This window comes from Echinococcus granulosus, assembly GCF_000524195.1.
Source record: "Echinococcus granulosus chromosome Unknown EG_S00001, whole genome shotgun sequence".
In the NCBI taxonomy this organism is placed as follows: Eukaryota; Metazoa; Platyhelminthes; class Cestoda; order Cyclophyllidea; family Taeniidae; genus Echinococcus; species Echinococcus granulosus.
This window is the reverse complement of record NW_020170381.1, coordinates 3,176,091-3,192,413: the sequence shown is the minus strand read 5'-3', so window position 1 is coordinate 3,192,413 and position 16,323 is coordinate 3,176,091. Positions and strand designations below refer to the sequence as shown.

Here is a 16,323-nt window from a genome sequence, read left to right as displayed (position 1 = left end):
GACTGGGAGCCATTGGTATCGCCTGGACACCAACTCACCCTGCAAAAGCACAATGGAGGAGACCAAAAGTGACCCCTTACCAAAACAACCACCATATTACATATTATTGTGCATTTTCAGTGAAGATGAATCACTCAGTGACAGAATATCACTGAGTTACTTTTTTTCTACTAATCTGGCTGACATTTGTTCATCTATCAAGCACTGTTGGAAAGTTATTTGAGTTCTTACTTTAAATATAGTTTAAAAAATTATCAAATTTCATCTGATTGAAATCCGATTTGATCTTTGTATAATCATTACATTGATATCACACATGACCTTCAAATGTCAGTTTTTCAAATGCAATCGTTTGAATCCCGCTCACACCTAAGCAATGTTATGGCAATAAATACCCTCCTTTGACCCCAAAAGATCTGTTAGGAAAGACTACCTGTACGAATCGAACTCACGACGTAACATCTATTTTCTACAGTGAAATATCCTATTAATATGAATGCCGATTCAATAAAATGTTAGAAACATTAGCCTGGTGTTGTTCTGCCCTTTGAACTGTCTAACGCATTATATGCTATCTTTATATTGCAGATTGTTACGGCGGGTAGTGGAAACTCACCGATTTCATCCTTACCTCCATCACTGACACGCCTTCCTGAGATTGTATCTCGCCTTGAGAATTTGAAGAATGGAATCGCTGTTGGAACTGACCTCATCGACACTAGGGCAGCTTCCGATTCCGCATATGCATCTGTCGATTCAAACAAACGCTTTCCGGCTCCCACCACACCGTATGCAACACCCATAAATACAAGAAATGTGCTACAAAACCCTCTTTCTCGGTTTTACCTTCCTATGGAGGAGTCCATAAGTGATCTTTTACCAAACACAGGGCTCCACCAATCTCCTCCTGAGACCAACGCCATGAACTCGTCCATTCGGAAGCCGAGAGCAGTCCGACCTACCACAGTACAAATACCGACAGCTTCGTCGAGTATTCAACAATTATCACAGCACCAGTCATCATTCACAGATGCTTTGATGACTTCACCGAAAAGTGTTACTTCCCTTGAAGAAGAGGAGGGTGACCGGGTTACACTAAAGGAGCTCCTCAAGGCTTCTGCTTTCACGCGCAATTCTGAAGCATCTTGCAGTGGCACCAGTGCTAAGGTCGCTTCGCATGAAAACGACGTGGACTACGATGACCCCTACATTGACGAAGCTTATGATTCGGTAGGTGACTGCTCATGTGACTTGCGTTTCGCTGAATTAAATGCTCCCCAGGTATGTGTAACTTGCTACATATGTACCATTTCCCTTCCCTTACTCGTCTGTTTAATGTTGCATAGAAATTCGGCTCTATGGATTATGAAATTGTTCTTTTTAATAACAAACGTTAGTCGTCCATGTGTAATTTTAATTGAATCCAGCCTGACTATGATTGGTTCGGTTTTTTGTCACACTGTGACCTCTTCTAGACTACACACTAATGGGTTACTACATTTTCTATAAGAAGTTGATTGCGAATGAATGAAGCGCAATTTTTAGTGATTTCGGTTTTCCGTATTGTGTTCAGCAGACGCAGACCTCGCGTAGAAGGACAATTTACGACGCGCCCTACGAGGAAGGTGAGAAAAGCGGGGGTGGTCAGACTTCGGGCAGTGGTGCGAGTCCGGTCCAATTTCCCTCTCCCCCGAGCGCCTTCTCTCTCTACCGGCGACCGCTGGCGACGACTTTCATCTCGGGCGACATTCACTTCACGGATGTACCCCCGATGGAGTGCAGTGCCAGCCTCGTCACCGTACCCTCCACCTCCACCGCCTCGTCCACTTCCTGCAGCGTCTTCTCCTCTACTATCGCCGCCACAGCAACTGCTGGCCTGCATATCTCACCTCGTAGGCCAGACCACCATAATGCTGCCCATGTCAGGGACCCCTCAAAAGCGTCCTCTACGTGTGCTGCGAAATCTCCAACCAGTGACATCCTCGTTCTTGAGCCTCGACCCAGTCTCATAATCACGCATGTATGTCCATTCCTTTGTAACACGTGCGTAGCCCTTTTGAGGAAGTGCTGAGTTGAGGGAGTTGGTGATTAATGCAGATGGTGCTTTGAACTGTATAGAGGCCGCAAATCCGTATGATTGAAGCAAGCATCAAGATATTGCATGTTTACTCGTGTCTCAATTCTATTAATTTTATTGACGCTTCCTTTAAAATGGACTTCTTAGAAGGATGTATCATTTTACCTTGAACCTGCGGTAGGAAAAGTTTTAAGTGAAATAGAACATAGGTTACTGGGGCATTAGGGAACTCATGCTTTTTGTGTTAGATATCCGAAATGGGAGAGTAGGGTAATAAATATGTTAGCCAAAGAGTGCATTGCATTTTTTTTAAAATAATCCTGATAGCCTCGAAATTGGACTATGGAAGTAGGGTCCAGTAAATACCGGGACTGTGATTGTGAAACTGTCAATTAGTCTACGACTTTCCAGCTTAGTTGCACTTACTGTAGGTATGAGAATTGTTTGTTAATTTAGGATTTATTTATTAAGATAGGAATAGTCAGCATTCTAGGTTGCATCTTTCCATCATTAGCATATCTTTGAACATCTCCACAAGCTAAAAACAAAGACATTTACATTTCAGCTGCTTTTGACTTAGGGCAAATCTCTTTTTCCAAGTATTTATGATTTATTTCGGAATTATGCTACATGCTTATCGCAGAGTAAAGTTGCATCCTTTTAAATGCATCCGCTTTCAGTGGCACAAAGCCTATTCGACTTTTCAAACAATGCGCGGTAGAAGTTTGTTAAAATCTCGACCGTTCATTGCTGTGAGATAAACTTTATTGCTCTTCTTTTTTGTATCTTACTGGAAACATCGAAATACCACTGGCTGATCAATAAATAAAGGAAAATTTTGCTACAGATTAAGAAATTATAAATTTCCTGAAACGATGTATTTCATTAGCAAACGCGATGAGCATTTTCCTGAACTACCTCTTTCTTCTCCCATTTTAGTTAAAACCGCATCTTTCGAGATCCTCAACAACTTCTTCCTCTAGCCGCTCATCTTTCACAAGTAAACAAGATTCAGCGGCACAACAACATCACTACCCTTACCGTCAAGCTGTCAACTCCGGTCAGGCAAACTGCACCCCTGGCGTCACTGCCACTGCTGCTGCCGCCGCGACAACCATGTCAGTTGGACAGAAAATGTCTTCCTCTGTGGATAGCACCCTCTTCCAGATGGATCACAACTTAGGCAATGCGTCTGCCACTATGCTACTAGCAACGCCTGAGGGTTCGGGTACAGTGGGAACTGGCAGTTGCTGGACTCCAGAGACTATGTGTACGTTGCCAACAAGGCGGATGAATGGTTTTGCTGGAGGTCGAAGCCATCCATTACCCTCACAGCCTGTTTTGGCTGAAAACGAGCAGCTGTTGACATCAACTTTGGAAGAACTAGGGGACGCAGTTGCTTGGTAAGTTCCAGTCCCCGAAAAGGGTGTTCAACAGGTCACTATCTCCTTTTATGCATCTTCTTGGCCCCAATATAAACTTGATTCGTGCCATGCAACGTTTGGTTGGGTCCGCCGATACCCCCCATGTACCATTGTATTTTAAGTTCTTTTCCCCATTTTATCTTTATATTTACTTGGCAAAATGATAGAAATGCATTTAGCTTCTATCTTTGCCGTAAAATCAACTGCAACTGAAGTTGTAATTCTTGAATTTTTAGCTGCAAATGTGAAGCATTATTCCTTATTAACGCTTTAGCATTTTAAGGACTTGGGAAGTCACACCGACTTGAATGTAAGCCGCGTTTGTGCAGTATAAACAGGCATCCTTCTGGGGCATCTTTGCATGTTCTACCGATAAATTTTAAAACTGACTAGGTCCTATCTGGTAACTCATTATCAGTATACAATGAAGAGCCACTAGGAATTTTTGAGTACATGAATCATCGACTACCCTTCCATAATACCAACCGTTGCCATCACCGCACGAATACCACTGTTGAAACTGGGATCATAATTTACCTGTACTTATCATTATGCGACTTACCATTGGGTAGCATTAGCCAAAACCAATTCATCTGGATTGTGAAGTAACTGAGAATTTGGTGTGAGAGGTAAAAATGTGGCGTTTTCTGCTAAAGATCGTGACTTGTGAGCTCAGCACCATGATCAATCCCCCAGTTCAGATCACGGCTTCAACAGCGAACTTATTTTCGTGCATAAAGTAATTCTGTTGCTGCACCTCGTGTGCATAGGAGGCGCTATTCAGCCAAATCTTTTGCAAGCTAATCGCGTTATAAATCACTTTTAGGAATGGAGAAGAAAAAAAGCACATTTGTTAACTCCCTCACCATTCATATTCACTTTGGAAGGTGTGTCCGAATACGAATTCGCCAAAACAAATTTACGGACTTTTGGCCAATAATTATGTTTCATGGAATGTCTTGAACTAGATTCCAACTTTTACATATTTATTTTCCTACAAATTACACCTTTAGCTCACTTCACTGGCTATAAGAACGCTTGGATTGGTAATCTACTGTGAGTTAGTTTGCAGTGTCCTTCCCATATTATGTTGTATAATCGTGTTATTCCTGCAATAATAAATTCACTGATTCCAAAAACAACCTTTCCTTTATAATCAGGTTGGAGAAGGAACGCATCGACCTGCTAAATAAACAAGAACATCGACATTCCAACAGCCACCCTCGATCTCGACCGGGGCACAGCAGTAGTTTTGGACCATTATCACCGCCCAAAAAAGATCCCACCTTGACCATTCATACCTCTGTTGCATCCAGAATCAGCCCCACTCCTTCAGCAGCTACACATCAGCATCTTCACCCCCACACTTCAACACCCTCTCTCCGCTGGCTAAATTACACACTACCCACGGATGAAATATCTCCTTTGGCCAAATCGACCAATAGCCTTATCGAACAGACCCTTCTTCAACACAAAAATCAGCGGTCAGCTGTCTCAAAAATCATCACTTTGACTCGATCTGGTTCCTCCTCTGCGAGTCCTTTACGAAGAAACTGGGAAGGTAGCGACTCCTCAGACAATACCAGCGGCTTTCAGCCTCGTCGCCGGCGTACCACGACGCTGGTTCTAGCCAGTAAAGCAGCACCTACGTCGGGTCCTCAGACGCCGGTAGAAATGCAAGGAGTGCCGAGCAAAGGAAGCAACTCGGAGGAATTGGAGTTTATTGTATTACACCCATACCGGCCTCGACCGCACCTCACCAGCTTCGTCTCCACCTCAAACTGCAGCCTTTTAAGGTCGAACAATCCACCCCCTCAATCCACTACCACAGCAGCTGCTACCATTGCCGTAGCCGGTGGCGATGTTGCGCGTCTGCGGAAACGAGGCACAGGGGGGTTATTCGTCCTCTCAAGCTCCCCCCTGACATCGTGATACTAGTGTGGCTCACTGCTTTGTAAATTAGTATCAGCTTATTTTCTGCTGACTTCTAGAGTTTCAATGACAGGGATTATGCATGTTTATGTTTTGATGTCTATCTGCGACCAAATTGTATAAAGATACATGAGACAGGCACCTTGCACGCTGTTCCCATTACTCGGGTGGGCGATCAGGAATTCAATGGGTTGGGCAGCTTGAATATAGTGATTTTATAAAATCGTTTAGTCTTGTTTGCTAGATAAAGGAACCATAAAAACCCCATTTAAATTGAATTAACTGCGATGCATTCTATGACGTGACCATCCGCCAGAGAGGTGCGCAGATCAGAGTTCAGATGCATACAAATAATTGACGTTGACAGCTATCTTTAGAGTTTAGTTAAAGTCATGCCTCCCAGATGGCGATGGCTGATGTACCGGTAGTAATATCCAGCAGGGGCCATAAGGGCTTGATCAACTACTCAACATAGAGTCCAGTTTAGATGATCACGATGCTGCATGTGCTGATCTACTTTGTGTGATTTCTCAACGAATTTGTTACTGTACGAAAATTGGATACATTACGATTTTTGATGAGGCTACTAATTTGATAAGGGGTACACAATTGAGACAAGCCAGATATACCGACATCTTATGGATTTTTCGTTGGAAACAAAGTGTATTTGTGAAATTTGGACGTTTTGCTTAACTCTATATTAGTCTCCGCGGTCTATGAGATTTCTGCAGTTTGTACTTTCGCTCGGCATGATGGAACCCTGGCGATGCCTATAGCCTTCCAGCCCTTCTGTAAGTTAACAATAAGTCCTCCTTGTCGAAATGGCTTATTACAATGCTGGGGAGATTCGAAGAGCTACATATGCCTCAGTACTTTATTAGGGAATGAATGTATTAAACTAACGCGTGATCGGCGTTAGCTTTTACGCCGGTGGTAGGCGCCCTCACATAAATTTATAAAAAGCAAATAGGCTAAACGCACGGCCAAGGACTACATCAAAAAGAAACGAGAAACCGCAATAAGTTGAAGCCCTTCTAGATCATACGTTTAACTGCACGAATGCTTGAATCTCCACAGATCATGGTCCCAAACGGCAGCTTGGACAAAGGGCCCTGCCAACAGACTCGCAAACAACAGGCCTTTCACTGTACTAGAATGACTAGCACGATTCCAGAGAAGACTCTTAAATCTACTGCAATGAGTTGGTCGTTTGTTTAACCCTACTTTAGTAAAGGGGCCACTTAGGTGCTCTACTTCAATACTTGCATGATTAAACGTTTCTTTTAGAAAGTAGGTGGGCAGTCAAATCCAGCTTCATGCCCGAGGAACGGCCAATATCTCCCAAGCTAAAGAAAAGTCCCATTTCCAAATCTTCTAAACTTGTTTCCACCCCCATTTACTCTAGGCAATAAACAAGCCGAAATTTAAACACCCTTAGTGTACTAAGGGTATGAAGGCTAGGGAAGAGACGATAAGCGGAACTCGTCCTACATTATCATTGTGCTTCCACCGGGTGGGCTGGCCTCCGGGCCATGCCAGTAGCCCCACGCCCTACTGTAGGTCAAATATATACTCTGCCCTACTATCATATTCCCTCGGCTTCAGGTAAGTCTAGTTTGCTAAGAACCCTTTACCGATTATGAAGACGCCTTGAAACTCCGAAAATTGTCAATGAGTAAAAAAACTCTTGGGATAAATCTAGCCAATTGACTGTTGAATAAATAGACTATTTTTGTTTCAGAAGTATCTGCATACCTACGTATTTTTTAATAATGAGTCACTTGGTTAATAAGGCCGTCTTTTACTTTAGCAAACGAATTTGTAATTGCCTTAATTTGGTAGGACTTTGTCATCGACCTACATGGATTAAACTATTGAATATGAAAATATACATACCTGTACTCGGTAATTTTTTCGCTTTTGGCTCAAATCAAATTAATTTATTATTTAATAAAATTTGGGCTGACAATGCTGGAGAGATTATTTTATAACACTTTCCTGTAAAAGTTCATTTTTACTACTTTATCGTTAAGTTTTAACATCCTTCAGGTAGAGCGGTAAAGCAAATACAAGGCTGGTTTTTTAAAGGACATTTAGCTATAATTGGCCAGCAGGTTATTAGTATTGTAGCTAGGTTTGCTAAATCACAGCTGGATGTGTTAAGATGGTGTTTGAGACTTTAGTTGCTGACCTACTCAACAGGTATTTGGGCAATTACCTGGAGACTCTTAATGCCTCCCAGCTGCGTTTGGGATTACTGTCCGGTGGGCTTATGATGTAATGAATCTAAAGGAACTTTAGGTAATGTTTCCTTGGAGAATGTTGATGTGCGGGCTACTGCGTTTGATGATTTCGAAATACCTGCAAGGGTTGTTCAGGGCCATATTCGCACGTTTTTTTTGCACACTTACTGTTGTAATAGGCCACTTTGCGCTTAAAATTCCGTTCAAAAATCTCTACACTGAGCCCGTAGTAGTTGAACTGGATGGATTATATATTCTTTGCATTCCGCGTGCTGGTTTGAAACATTTTTTCATGTGAAATTTTTAAGATGTGGCTTATAACGAGGCGAAAGAAAAACAATATCGAAGGGAAGCAAAGCGGAAAACGCTAGAAGCCATTGAGGAACTCAAGCAGGAACGTCAGTCAGGTTACTATCTAGTTAAGCCAACTAAATGTGAATAGAAAAGGGTGACAGCCCCGATTCATTCTTTGAAAAATTGGCCGCGCAGATAATTAAAAATGTTCAAGTCAAAATTGAGAACATTCACATTCGGTATGAAGACCAAACAACCATTCCTGGTGTTCGATTTTCTACAGGATTGACTTTAAACCGATTGGCCTTCCAAGTACGCAAAAAATAAATAATTTGTGGCATTTCTCAGACTTGTGATAGCTCTGGAGAACCAGTCGTGTTAAGCAGTGACCTTTCGAAGGAGTTTTTTAAAGTGAGGACTTCCATTTCCATTCTATTTGTAGCTCGTTGAGTTGGATTCACTCGCAGTATATTGGAATCATGATACGAAAATGTACGCGGGTCTTCCTACTGGACTTCTCAGAGTATGGAAATAAAAAATTCAATTATTTTTAGAATGTAATGAGTTCCTCAGTTGCGAGCTCTGAGAGGACTGTTGTGGAGATCGACTACAGTAAGTTTTAACTCGAACGACTTATAGGCATTTGGACCTCGAGGAATGGCTAATTGCTTCTATGATGAATTAGTTCTCCGACCAATTTCATTCAACGCGCTTCTTCATGTGCACATGCAACCGGAGAAAGTCCAGTTCACAATTCCCCAGGTCGGAGTCGACCTAAAGTTCGAGGAAATCGAGGTCGAGTTTCAACATAATCAATACGTTGGATTGGTCCTTCTCCTCGATTCTGTCGATCGTTTAATGTTACGAAACAAATTCTGGAAGTATAAATCCCTAATTGAATCCAAGAATTATCCTCGTGCAAGGTATTCTTTTCTATTTAAAGCAGACTTACTGTTTGTGTGCTCACTAATTTAATCGTCTTTTTTCCATTTTTTGCACCACTTCTGAAGCACTTCGAGGTATGTTTGTTCCTAGATCACATTTGCGTAAATCATTGCTGAATTAGTTGCCACAGTTGCATTAACATTTATAGATGGCTATTCGCATACACTGCTGTGTTGGAAGAAATTGTCCGTCGGCGTTCTAACATGTGGTCCTGGAAACATATTCAGGAACATCGCCAGATGGTGCGTGAATACACGGCTTTATGGAGAAAGAGGCTCCTAAAGGAAAGTCTCACACCTGAGCAAGAAGGGAAAATTGAGGTGATTGGTTTTGCCATTTAATGCCTGGTTCAAAACGCCAAATTCCCAATATCTGTTTGGAGATTCTTGACTAGTCGTCGATTTCAGTGGTAATCAAAGTTGCCCATAACGTGAAGTTAAAGTTACGAAACTGCCAAGGGGTCTAGTCACAGCTAGTGCATGTAATAGTTCTTTTCAATTCTTCACATATTTATGCTAGTATCATGCACAGATATTAAATCGGGAGGTCTCCAGAACTCTGTGCGTTTTATTTTTTTTGTTTATAATATGCCTTAAAATAGACCTTTGCTCCTTTCCATTTACTAATAAATATTTCGGTCCTTAGGTGATAGACAGTTCCTACTTGACGAGTTCTCTTTGAGACTATGCATACTTTTTTACCTGAATTTCTAGTACTTCGAAGATGAATTGAACGTCATGAATCTCGCATTGGCGCGTCAACACGCAGAAGTTCAGGTAATAGGGATCACTTTCTTTTACTAAATCGAGTTGACAATTTTATTATGGCTTGTGGTTCAAGACTATTCCATGCATTTAATGACCGTTTTCTATCTGTTTTATGATTTGGAGTTGAACTATTAGATTCAGCTATCGCTTTCCCTGTATAGATTTGGAAGCGCAAGAAGGTAACATATTTGTTGTTTGTGAACTGGTTTGATCGTGCTGCAATGCCTCTTAGACATGATAAACTTAGTCTCTAGTCTTATGCAAAAGTCTAGGACCTATAGCTCGCCATGGAATCACAGTTTATTTTAAATCACCTCTAAACTATGCGTGGTGATGAAAACGTTTAACAGGCTCTACAAATTATTGCATTCACCCTCCTCCCGCAAAACAGACGGTTTATGTTTGTGGAGGCAGTATGACACTCCAATACAAAGTTGTGGTTAAACTCATTCGTTGTTCTTATTTTTTGCGCCCATTTACATACTTTTTTCCGCACTTCAAAAGACCCTCATTTTTCTCTATTTTCACTGAAAACTTATCAAATGACCGGAAAGTTGGTGTTGTTTTCGATATAGTTCGCTACACTGTGATTACTCTTTATTCTCTGTCATTTTAAGCACCCATAAGTATCGGTTAAGTCTGGTGTTTGTGATTCGAGCATGTCTGATTAGCGAATCCAAGCATAACGCTTGGAGAAGATGCGGTATCAAATTGCACCGCCCACTCATGGTTTAACTGAGTAGTTTGATGCATAAAGGCTAGGAAGATGGTCTAGCTAATGTGATGAATTACTTTTCGAGAACTCCTAGCATTGCTTAACAGGAGTGATGAAATATTTGGTTTACACCTCCACCAGCAGGGAAGTAGTACAAATTATAGGTAAATGAATGGCACTTTCACTGACATGCGTAATAAAAACCCACTGTTCACCTTAAGTCGACTAGTGATAAGAAATGGCCCTTACAGTCCAACGCTGAGCATGTGAACATATCGTTGGGTTATTCAAAAATAATTCACGTGTAAGGCAGCACTATTTCCAGAAGGCCATGCCTTGTGTTTGGTAAGCCGGAGATGGGGTCGTCATCCATGCAAAAGTCTCGGCTGAGATTTGCACCTTAGGATAGGTCTAGAGAGAGATACTACCTCATCCTACGCATTCTTCTCATATTTTTTCGGATAATAATTGGTACCTACGCACTCGGGAATAGTGTGCGAAAGAGTAGATACTCGGAAAATAAAAGTAAGGTGGTAAAAAGGATGGCTATGGCCCGACTTCTTGCCCCAAGAGTGGAATTGGGGTTCATATCGGGTTTGCTTCATTACTTTAGCTAATAAATTACTTTCCGGGGTTACTTAATCCCTCGTGAAAACCGCGAAGATGTACTCGTTTACCTTATACTTATTTGTGTTTCACTTACACATCGATTTCATTACCATCTACAATCAATTCGAAATTATTTTAAATCGCATTATAGTCACATAAAAGGAAGAAATTGCATATACGCTTGGTAAGATAGGTTCTTTTACTGTTGTTGCATGTTCCTAATCCCGGGAACTTGTTGTGTTGTGATTGTGGGAACAACTTTGTCGTCAGCATAACTCCTTTTTTTGCCTTTGATTAGTCTGATCAGCGTATTGCAATGCTGATTACTTAATCTGGTTGTGATTGCATCTAAGGCTTACGACCTTGATGACTTACATCCCGATTGTAGTCTGTCGTGGTTGGACTTCGCATGACCTTTATTCATCCTTCGGTCCATAATGATATCGCTCGTAATGCGTAGGGAACAGCAATGGAGAAGATGGGGCGGGGGATAAATAATTAGTGCTCAGATCTTTGAGCTTTATCAGTTTCTAGTCTTGTCTACCATTTACCAATTAACTGGTCAAAAAATTATTTCTACTTATTTGTCTAACTTGTATTTCCCTTCATATCTGATCAAGTGTATAGCGCAGCGCTAGGATTAGACTAGTATTGAGGTATTTTTATATTTTACAACCTCTACAAAGTCATAATTAAAAATGGCCCTTGTTAAGGTGTTTTTGCTGAGAAACCTTTTATCGACTTTTTAAAAGAAAATTACTAGTTTTTTAGCGGAGGTGCTTGTATCGAAAGCAATATGATTATTCAATGATTTTTTTTTTCTCAATTGATCAACTGATGGTGTATAAATTTTTTGCAAATTGGTGGAAACTACTCCACTTTTCATTGGAGGATTCACACGTTACTCTTAAATGGAATCGTCAATGTTTTAAAGAGTGTGACTGCTTCCTTAACCACGGAGTTGTTTGGGAACTTCGCTCGAAATCTAAATCCTCCTTTAGTTTGTAACCCTCCATTGTTGTGTGGCCAATTTTTTTTATCAGGCCGCGAAGAGCAGAGCTGCTAAGGAAAGCAGCAGACGTGGCGGTGGTGGTTGGTTCTCGTGGTTTCTTGGAGGTTCTAGCTCTGCAGCTTCAGCGACGGCGACTGGAGATACCTTGGCCACCTGTGTCCGAGGCGACGGTCCCCAAGTGATACAGCGTGTGCAACAGGAGATGACTCCCGAGGAGAAGGAGAAGTTGTACGCCGCCCTGAACTACTCAGAGGGCATGAGTCGCTGCACCTATCCCCCTGAATATGTCTCCACTGCAGTCAAGTTTTCACTCGGTGGTCTTGCGATCATGCTCGCAAACAATGACCTCAAGTATGTACCGATCCATATGCCTTTCCCTTATGAAGGCCTTTCATTTGTGAACGGAGAGTAAATCTATTATGACGTATCGGTAAAATAAAACCTGAAAGATTACCCAACGCGAGTTGAACAGTATATTGTGAAGATACTTACAAGATGTACTCGCCTGAAATATCCTGAATGTTTTGTGTTGATTGTATCAGAAAAACCAGTTACTAATCACTTGTAAATACAATAATTTACTGTTCAATCACGCCTTACTCCCGGACGAACGTTTCGCATCCTCAAGAATTTGTATATACGGAGTGGCTCTGGCTTTCGCATTGCGAAAGTGAGCGTCAAATTTCATGGGATATCTAGTAGGTTTGATTTACTTTTCCTTTCGTTGGGTGGTCTTTTTGCACAATAATTTCGGTCGATCATCACATCTAAGCCGATTTCATATTTTTGTACGCTTCCAATTCTAGAAATCCGGGAATTTTGAAGGTACAGTTGAACACCGTCACATCGGATTTCAAGCAGCGTGTAGGTGATAATGCCATGGAGTAAGTTTTTACTGGTATTGTTTGTTGTTGTTAAATGACGCTCAATTGGCGCAAAAGATTTCAGCTGCAAGTACACGAACCTTGCTTTTTGTGCTGTGCTTTTTGCAATCTATTTCAATGCCTCACAAGGTGAATTAAGGTTCAGACTTAAAGTCGATTTGGGCCACACTGCCTCAGAGTTTGATCTCCAAACATTTATGGTATAATGGATTCCGGGCATGCGCAACATTAGTGGGGAAAAAGTTTTACATTGTACTGCAGGGAAGATTCAGTGGATAAGTGCTGTAGCTTTGGTCGGCCTGGACCAGGAGGACCCAATTTGCACGACAAAGATGCAGTCAGTTTGAAGTCTCTTCCACGTAAGGCTAAGCAGAGCTTGCATCCAGATGAGAATGGACAAATTCAAAGGCGGGTACCTATTTAGGACCATTGCTACCTCCCCCCCTCGATACAGTCTGATTGGTCGCCTTAGCCGAGGACACGTCTGAACACCATGTTATCGTGGTATTATCATCACGGTCGTTCCGCATGCACGCATCGCAACAGTAGACATAGTGACTTAACAAGTACCACGAATGTATCGAGGTTCACTTTTAGTAATGGAAAGGAATTTTTCTCATTGATTCTATTGGATTAACATATTATCAAAAGGATCTGAATAATGCCCATTGTGTGTGTGGTGCTTCCAACTTGACAAGTTAGTCGTAGTTTTTCATGGAGTTAGATATTAAACAATGTCAGATCGTTGTGATACTTACGAATCGGAGGCTTAGCATTACATCAGAACAACTAGTCCCAATATATTTCGCGTAACTTTATACCAGTTTTAATAGAGTTCTTTTTTATTATTTTGAAACTACTCTTTGTATTAGGAGGATGAAAACTCGTTCAATACTTAAATTCGGAGCATAATATGACTTTTAATGCTCAAAGCTTTTGGGGGTGTTGCAGCTTTTTGATATTCGTGTTTTTAGTTGACTTTTTTACCTATCAGGTGGTTTCTTCGGTCGCTACTGCTGTCAATTCGTCCTGCTATGTCCTTGTAGTTTCTCCGTGCGTCTTGCGGGTTTTGAGGTGGTAGGACCGAGGAACTCCTCCACAGACACTGCCCCAATCCTTATCTCAAGCGCAGTTACGGGTGAATCTCTCCTATCCGTGGACTTTGCAAAGAATCCCATCGACCGAACCGCCGATCGGTGTCTTTTCATTGCAGCAGCTCCCCTTGATGTTATCTATGATGCAGATACAGTTAATAAGATTGTCGACTTCTTCAAACTACCTCCTGGTCTTCGTCTGGACGAGTGTGTTCCTAAGTACCTTATTTGCTTTAGACGCTAGTTCCTTTCAGTGATCAATGAGTTGCGTGGTGTTAGTTGCAGCGATGCACTTTGGAGGAAGCACTTTATTTGCCTCATCGTGGATTAGTTGTCCCTCTTTTAAGGTGGCCAGAGGATGCCAACAGCATTCATTGCTCTACTAATTTGTGGATCTTAACTTCCCATCGTAGTGACTTCCTGGCTGCACCAAATTTCTTAACGGCAAAAATTTATACTGAACCCTAAAGTTAGTTACTATTATCGGTAAAACTACCATTGAGTCGCTATTGTCCAAAAACCTTGCTTTGAACAATTTGTTTGCATCTCTCAACTGTTCAATTACCAAGACTCAGAATGCCTCATTAAGGTCGAAACATTTTACCCACAAAAGTGTTGTGCCAGTTTCTTGTGCGTTTTTTTTTCACACCCTGTATCCAGTCGACGTACTATGTTCTCTTGTAAATCATTTGATCGTAACATCCGCAAAGCTTTCTAGTGGGACATCGTTTTTCCAGCAAATTTGGAATGTACGAATTCGCAATTTATTCCCAAATGAACCTGAATTTAGTGAAGTCATTTATTTTCTTACCGTGTGCTGATTGATTTGCGCTGGAGTACTAAACCTTTCCTCATGCTGTTAATTTAGATATTTAAATTTCCAGCTTCTTGCGCCTTTTCCGTCCGGAAGTGATTGTAAAATGATCTTGCTATTATCAAAACAGCGCTGTTCAAGTTCTCTTAATTGTTGAAAAACTACAGTTACGTAAACTGCTTTGCCAGTCACATATGATCTTAACTTATAGTTTAAAAGTGTAATCTTTTGCTTAGTATTCGGGTACCACTTCAAATCATTACAAGTTGTACAGTTTGTTTCATTTTTTAGAGATAATAGGTGCACTTTTTAGTTTATTTATTGGCTAATTGATTATAAGATGACGTGAAACATTTTCCAGACCGGACTCTGGATTTATATTATTGTTATTGGGCTTTTAGATGATAATGTATATTCCTCTCAAATTATTCAATTTCAAGACCTATTGTATGCACCGAAAAGTGCCTCCTTGCCTTGTACCACGTAATGATATTTGACCTCCTGCAAATTGGTTCATTTCAAATCACTTTTTGATTTCAAGAAGGTACTGTGCGCATACTCCACTTTACTTTTCTACGATTGAAGTCACGTTTGGGTAAATCTTGGTGACAATCAAGACACAAGTTGAGTATGAGGCAAAGTACCCATTTTTAAACTTGTATTTAATTTATTCCAGAATATCCTCTTCGGTAATGCCGTCCCTGGATGAGATGAAGGCAATGACCACGACGGGACTGCGCCATCTTCTCAGTCGGCGAACCTGCCTTGATTTAAGAGTCGACATCCAACCGAGCTGCCTTCTGCTCCCTGAACGTGGAGTCTACATAGAGTGCGTGACACTCCCTATTTCTCACTTGTAATATCAGATTTACCCATTGGGCACAAGAGTCACAATGCCGTACACAAATATTTGCGGAATTTGGCGTCTCAGGCGTTTTTAATTATGAATTTTTATGCTAATTGTTCATTGTACGGGACTTTTTGAGCAAGGCGTTTGATATTACCTTGTTTCTAATGCTTATTGAGTAAATTGCACATTACATAGTTTTTTGGAAGTGCTCGCGCGCATTTACGTGCTGACACTACCTTAGGCGTAATTAGGTGACCGAAGTCAAATCTTTCTGCACTCTAGCTTCGGTTCCAGGATATAACCGGCACATTATCGTTACTTTTCATAGGAGATATGCGCAACAACTTGTTTTGACGCACTTTTTGTCTGCAATCTAATTATAGGAAGGCGAGGTGTGTCTTCGTGAATTTTTCGCAAATTTCGTTCGTAGACTAAGGGGTGAAGGCGCCTTTTTTTCAAACACCAGATTTCTGTTCTAGCGACTGAAGTATTTTATGATATAACTGAGTAAAAGTAGTCATTTCGCATATGTTTGTTGCATATTTTATAAAACTTTTGTTTGGCTTGAAAATTTTCCCCAAGCATTGGTACCTGGGAGACTAAAAGGATTGAATCAATGTATCTTATTAAGGCTTTGTAGAAATGGTTAGCTTAGGAGACATC

The 16,323-nt window shown here is 41.2% G+C and overlaps 2 protein-coding genes across 2 annotated transcripts in view; both read left to right on the top strand. All coding sequences in view use genetic code 11, as the record gives it.

The window, feature by feature from the left end:
- EGR_00352 (Disabled 2-interacting protein) overlaps nt 1-5,433 on the top strand; it is a gene marked incomplete at both ends in the record, with an annotated part of 41,258 nt that extends 35,825 nt beyond the window's left edge. The window contains 4 exons of the mRNA XM_024489601.1: nt 589-1,230; nt 1,577-2,020; nt 3,017-3,480; nt 4,662-5,433. Of these exons, the coding sequence (XP_024356279.1) occupies nt 589-1,230; nt 1,577-2,020; nt 3,017-3,480; nt 4,662-5,433 (2,322 nt within the window). The remainder of the gene's footprint in view (nt 1-588; nt 1,231-1,576; nt 2,021-3,016; nt 3,481-4,661) is intronic.
- Nucleotides 5,434-7,597: 2,164 nt separating this feature from the next.
- The window catches only part of EGR_00351 (Vacuolar protein sorting-associated protein), a gene marked incomplete at both ends in the record, with an annotated part of 36,151 nt that continues 27,425 nt past the window's right edge, over nt 7,598-16,323 (top strand). The window contains 15 exons of the mRNA XM_024489600.1: nt 7,598-7,697; nt 7,735-7,848; nt 7,985-8,083; nt 8,119-8,282; nt 8,319-8,381; nt 8,413-8,493; nt 8,525-8,582; nt 8,656-8,893; nt 9,064-9,235; nt 9,629-9,691; nt 12,050-12,369; nt 12,825-12,902; nt 13,164-13,261; nt 13,897-14,203; nt 15,487-15,639. Coding sequence (XP_024356278.1) covers nt 7,598-7,697; nt 7,735-7,848; nt 7,985-8,083; nt 8,119-8,282; nt 8,319-8,381; nt 8,413-8,493; nt 8,525-8,582; nt 8,656-8,893; nt 9,064-9,235; nt 9,629-9,691; nt 12,050-12,369; nt 12,825-12,902; nt 13,164-13,261; nt 13,897-14,203; nt 15,487-15,639 — 2,108 coding nt within the window. The remainder of the gene's footprint in view (nt 7,698-7,734; nt 7,849-7,984; nt 8,084-8,118; nt 8,283-8,318; nt 8,382-8,412; nt 8,494-8,524; nt 8,583-8,655; nt 8,894-9,063; nt 9,236-9,628; nt 9,692-12,049; nt 12,370-12,824; nt 12,903-13,163; nt 13,262-13,896; nt 14,204-15,486; nt 15,640-16,323) is intronic.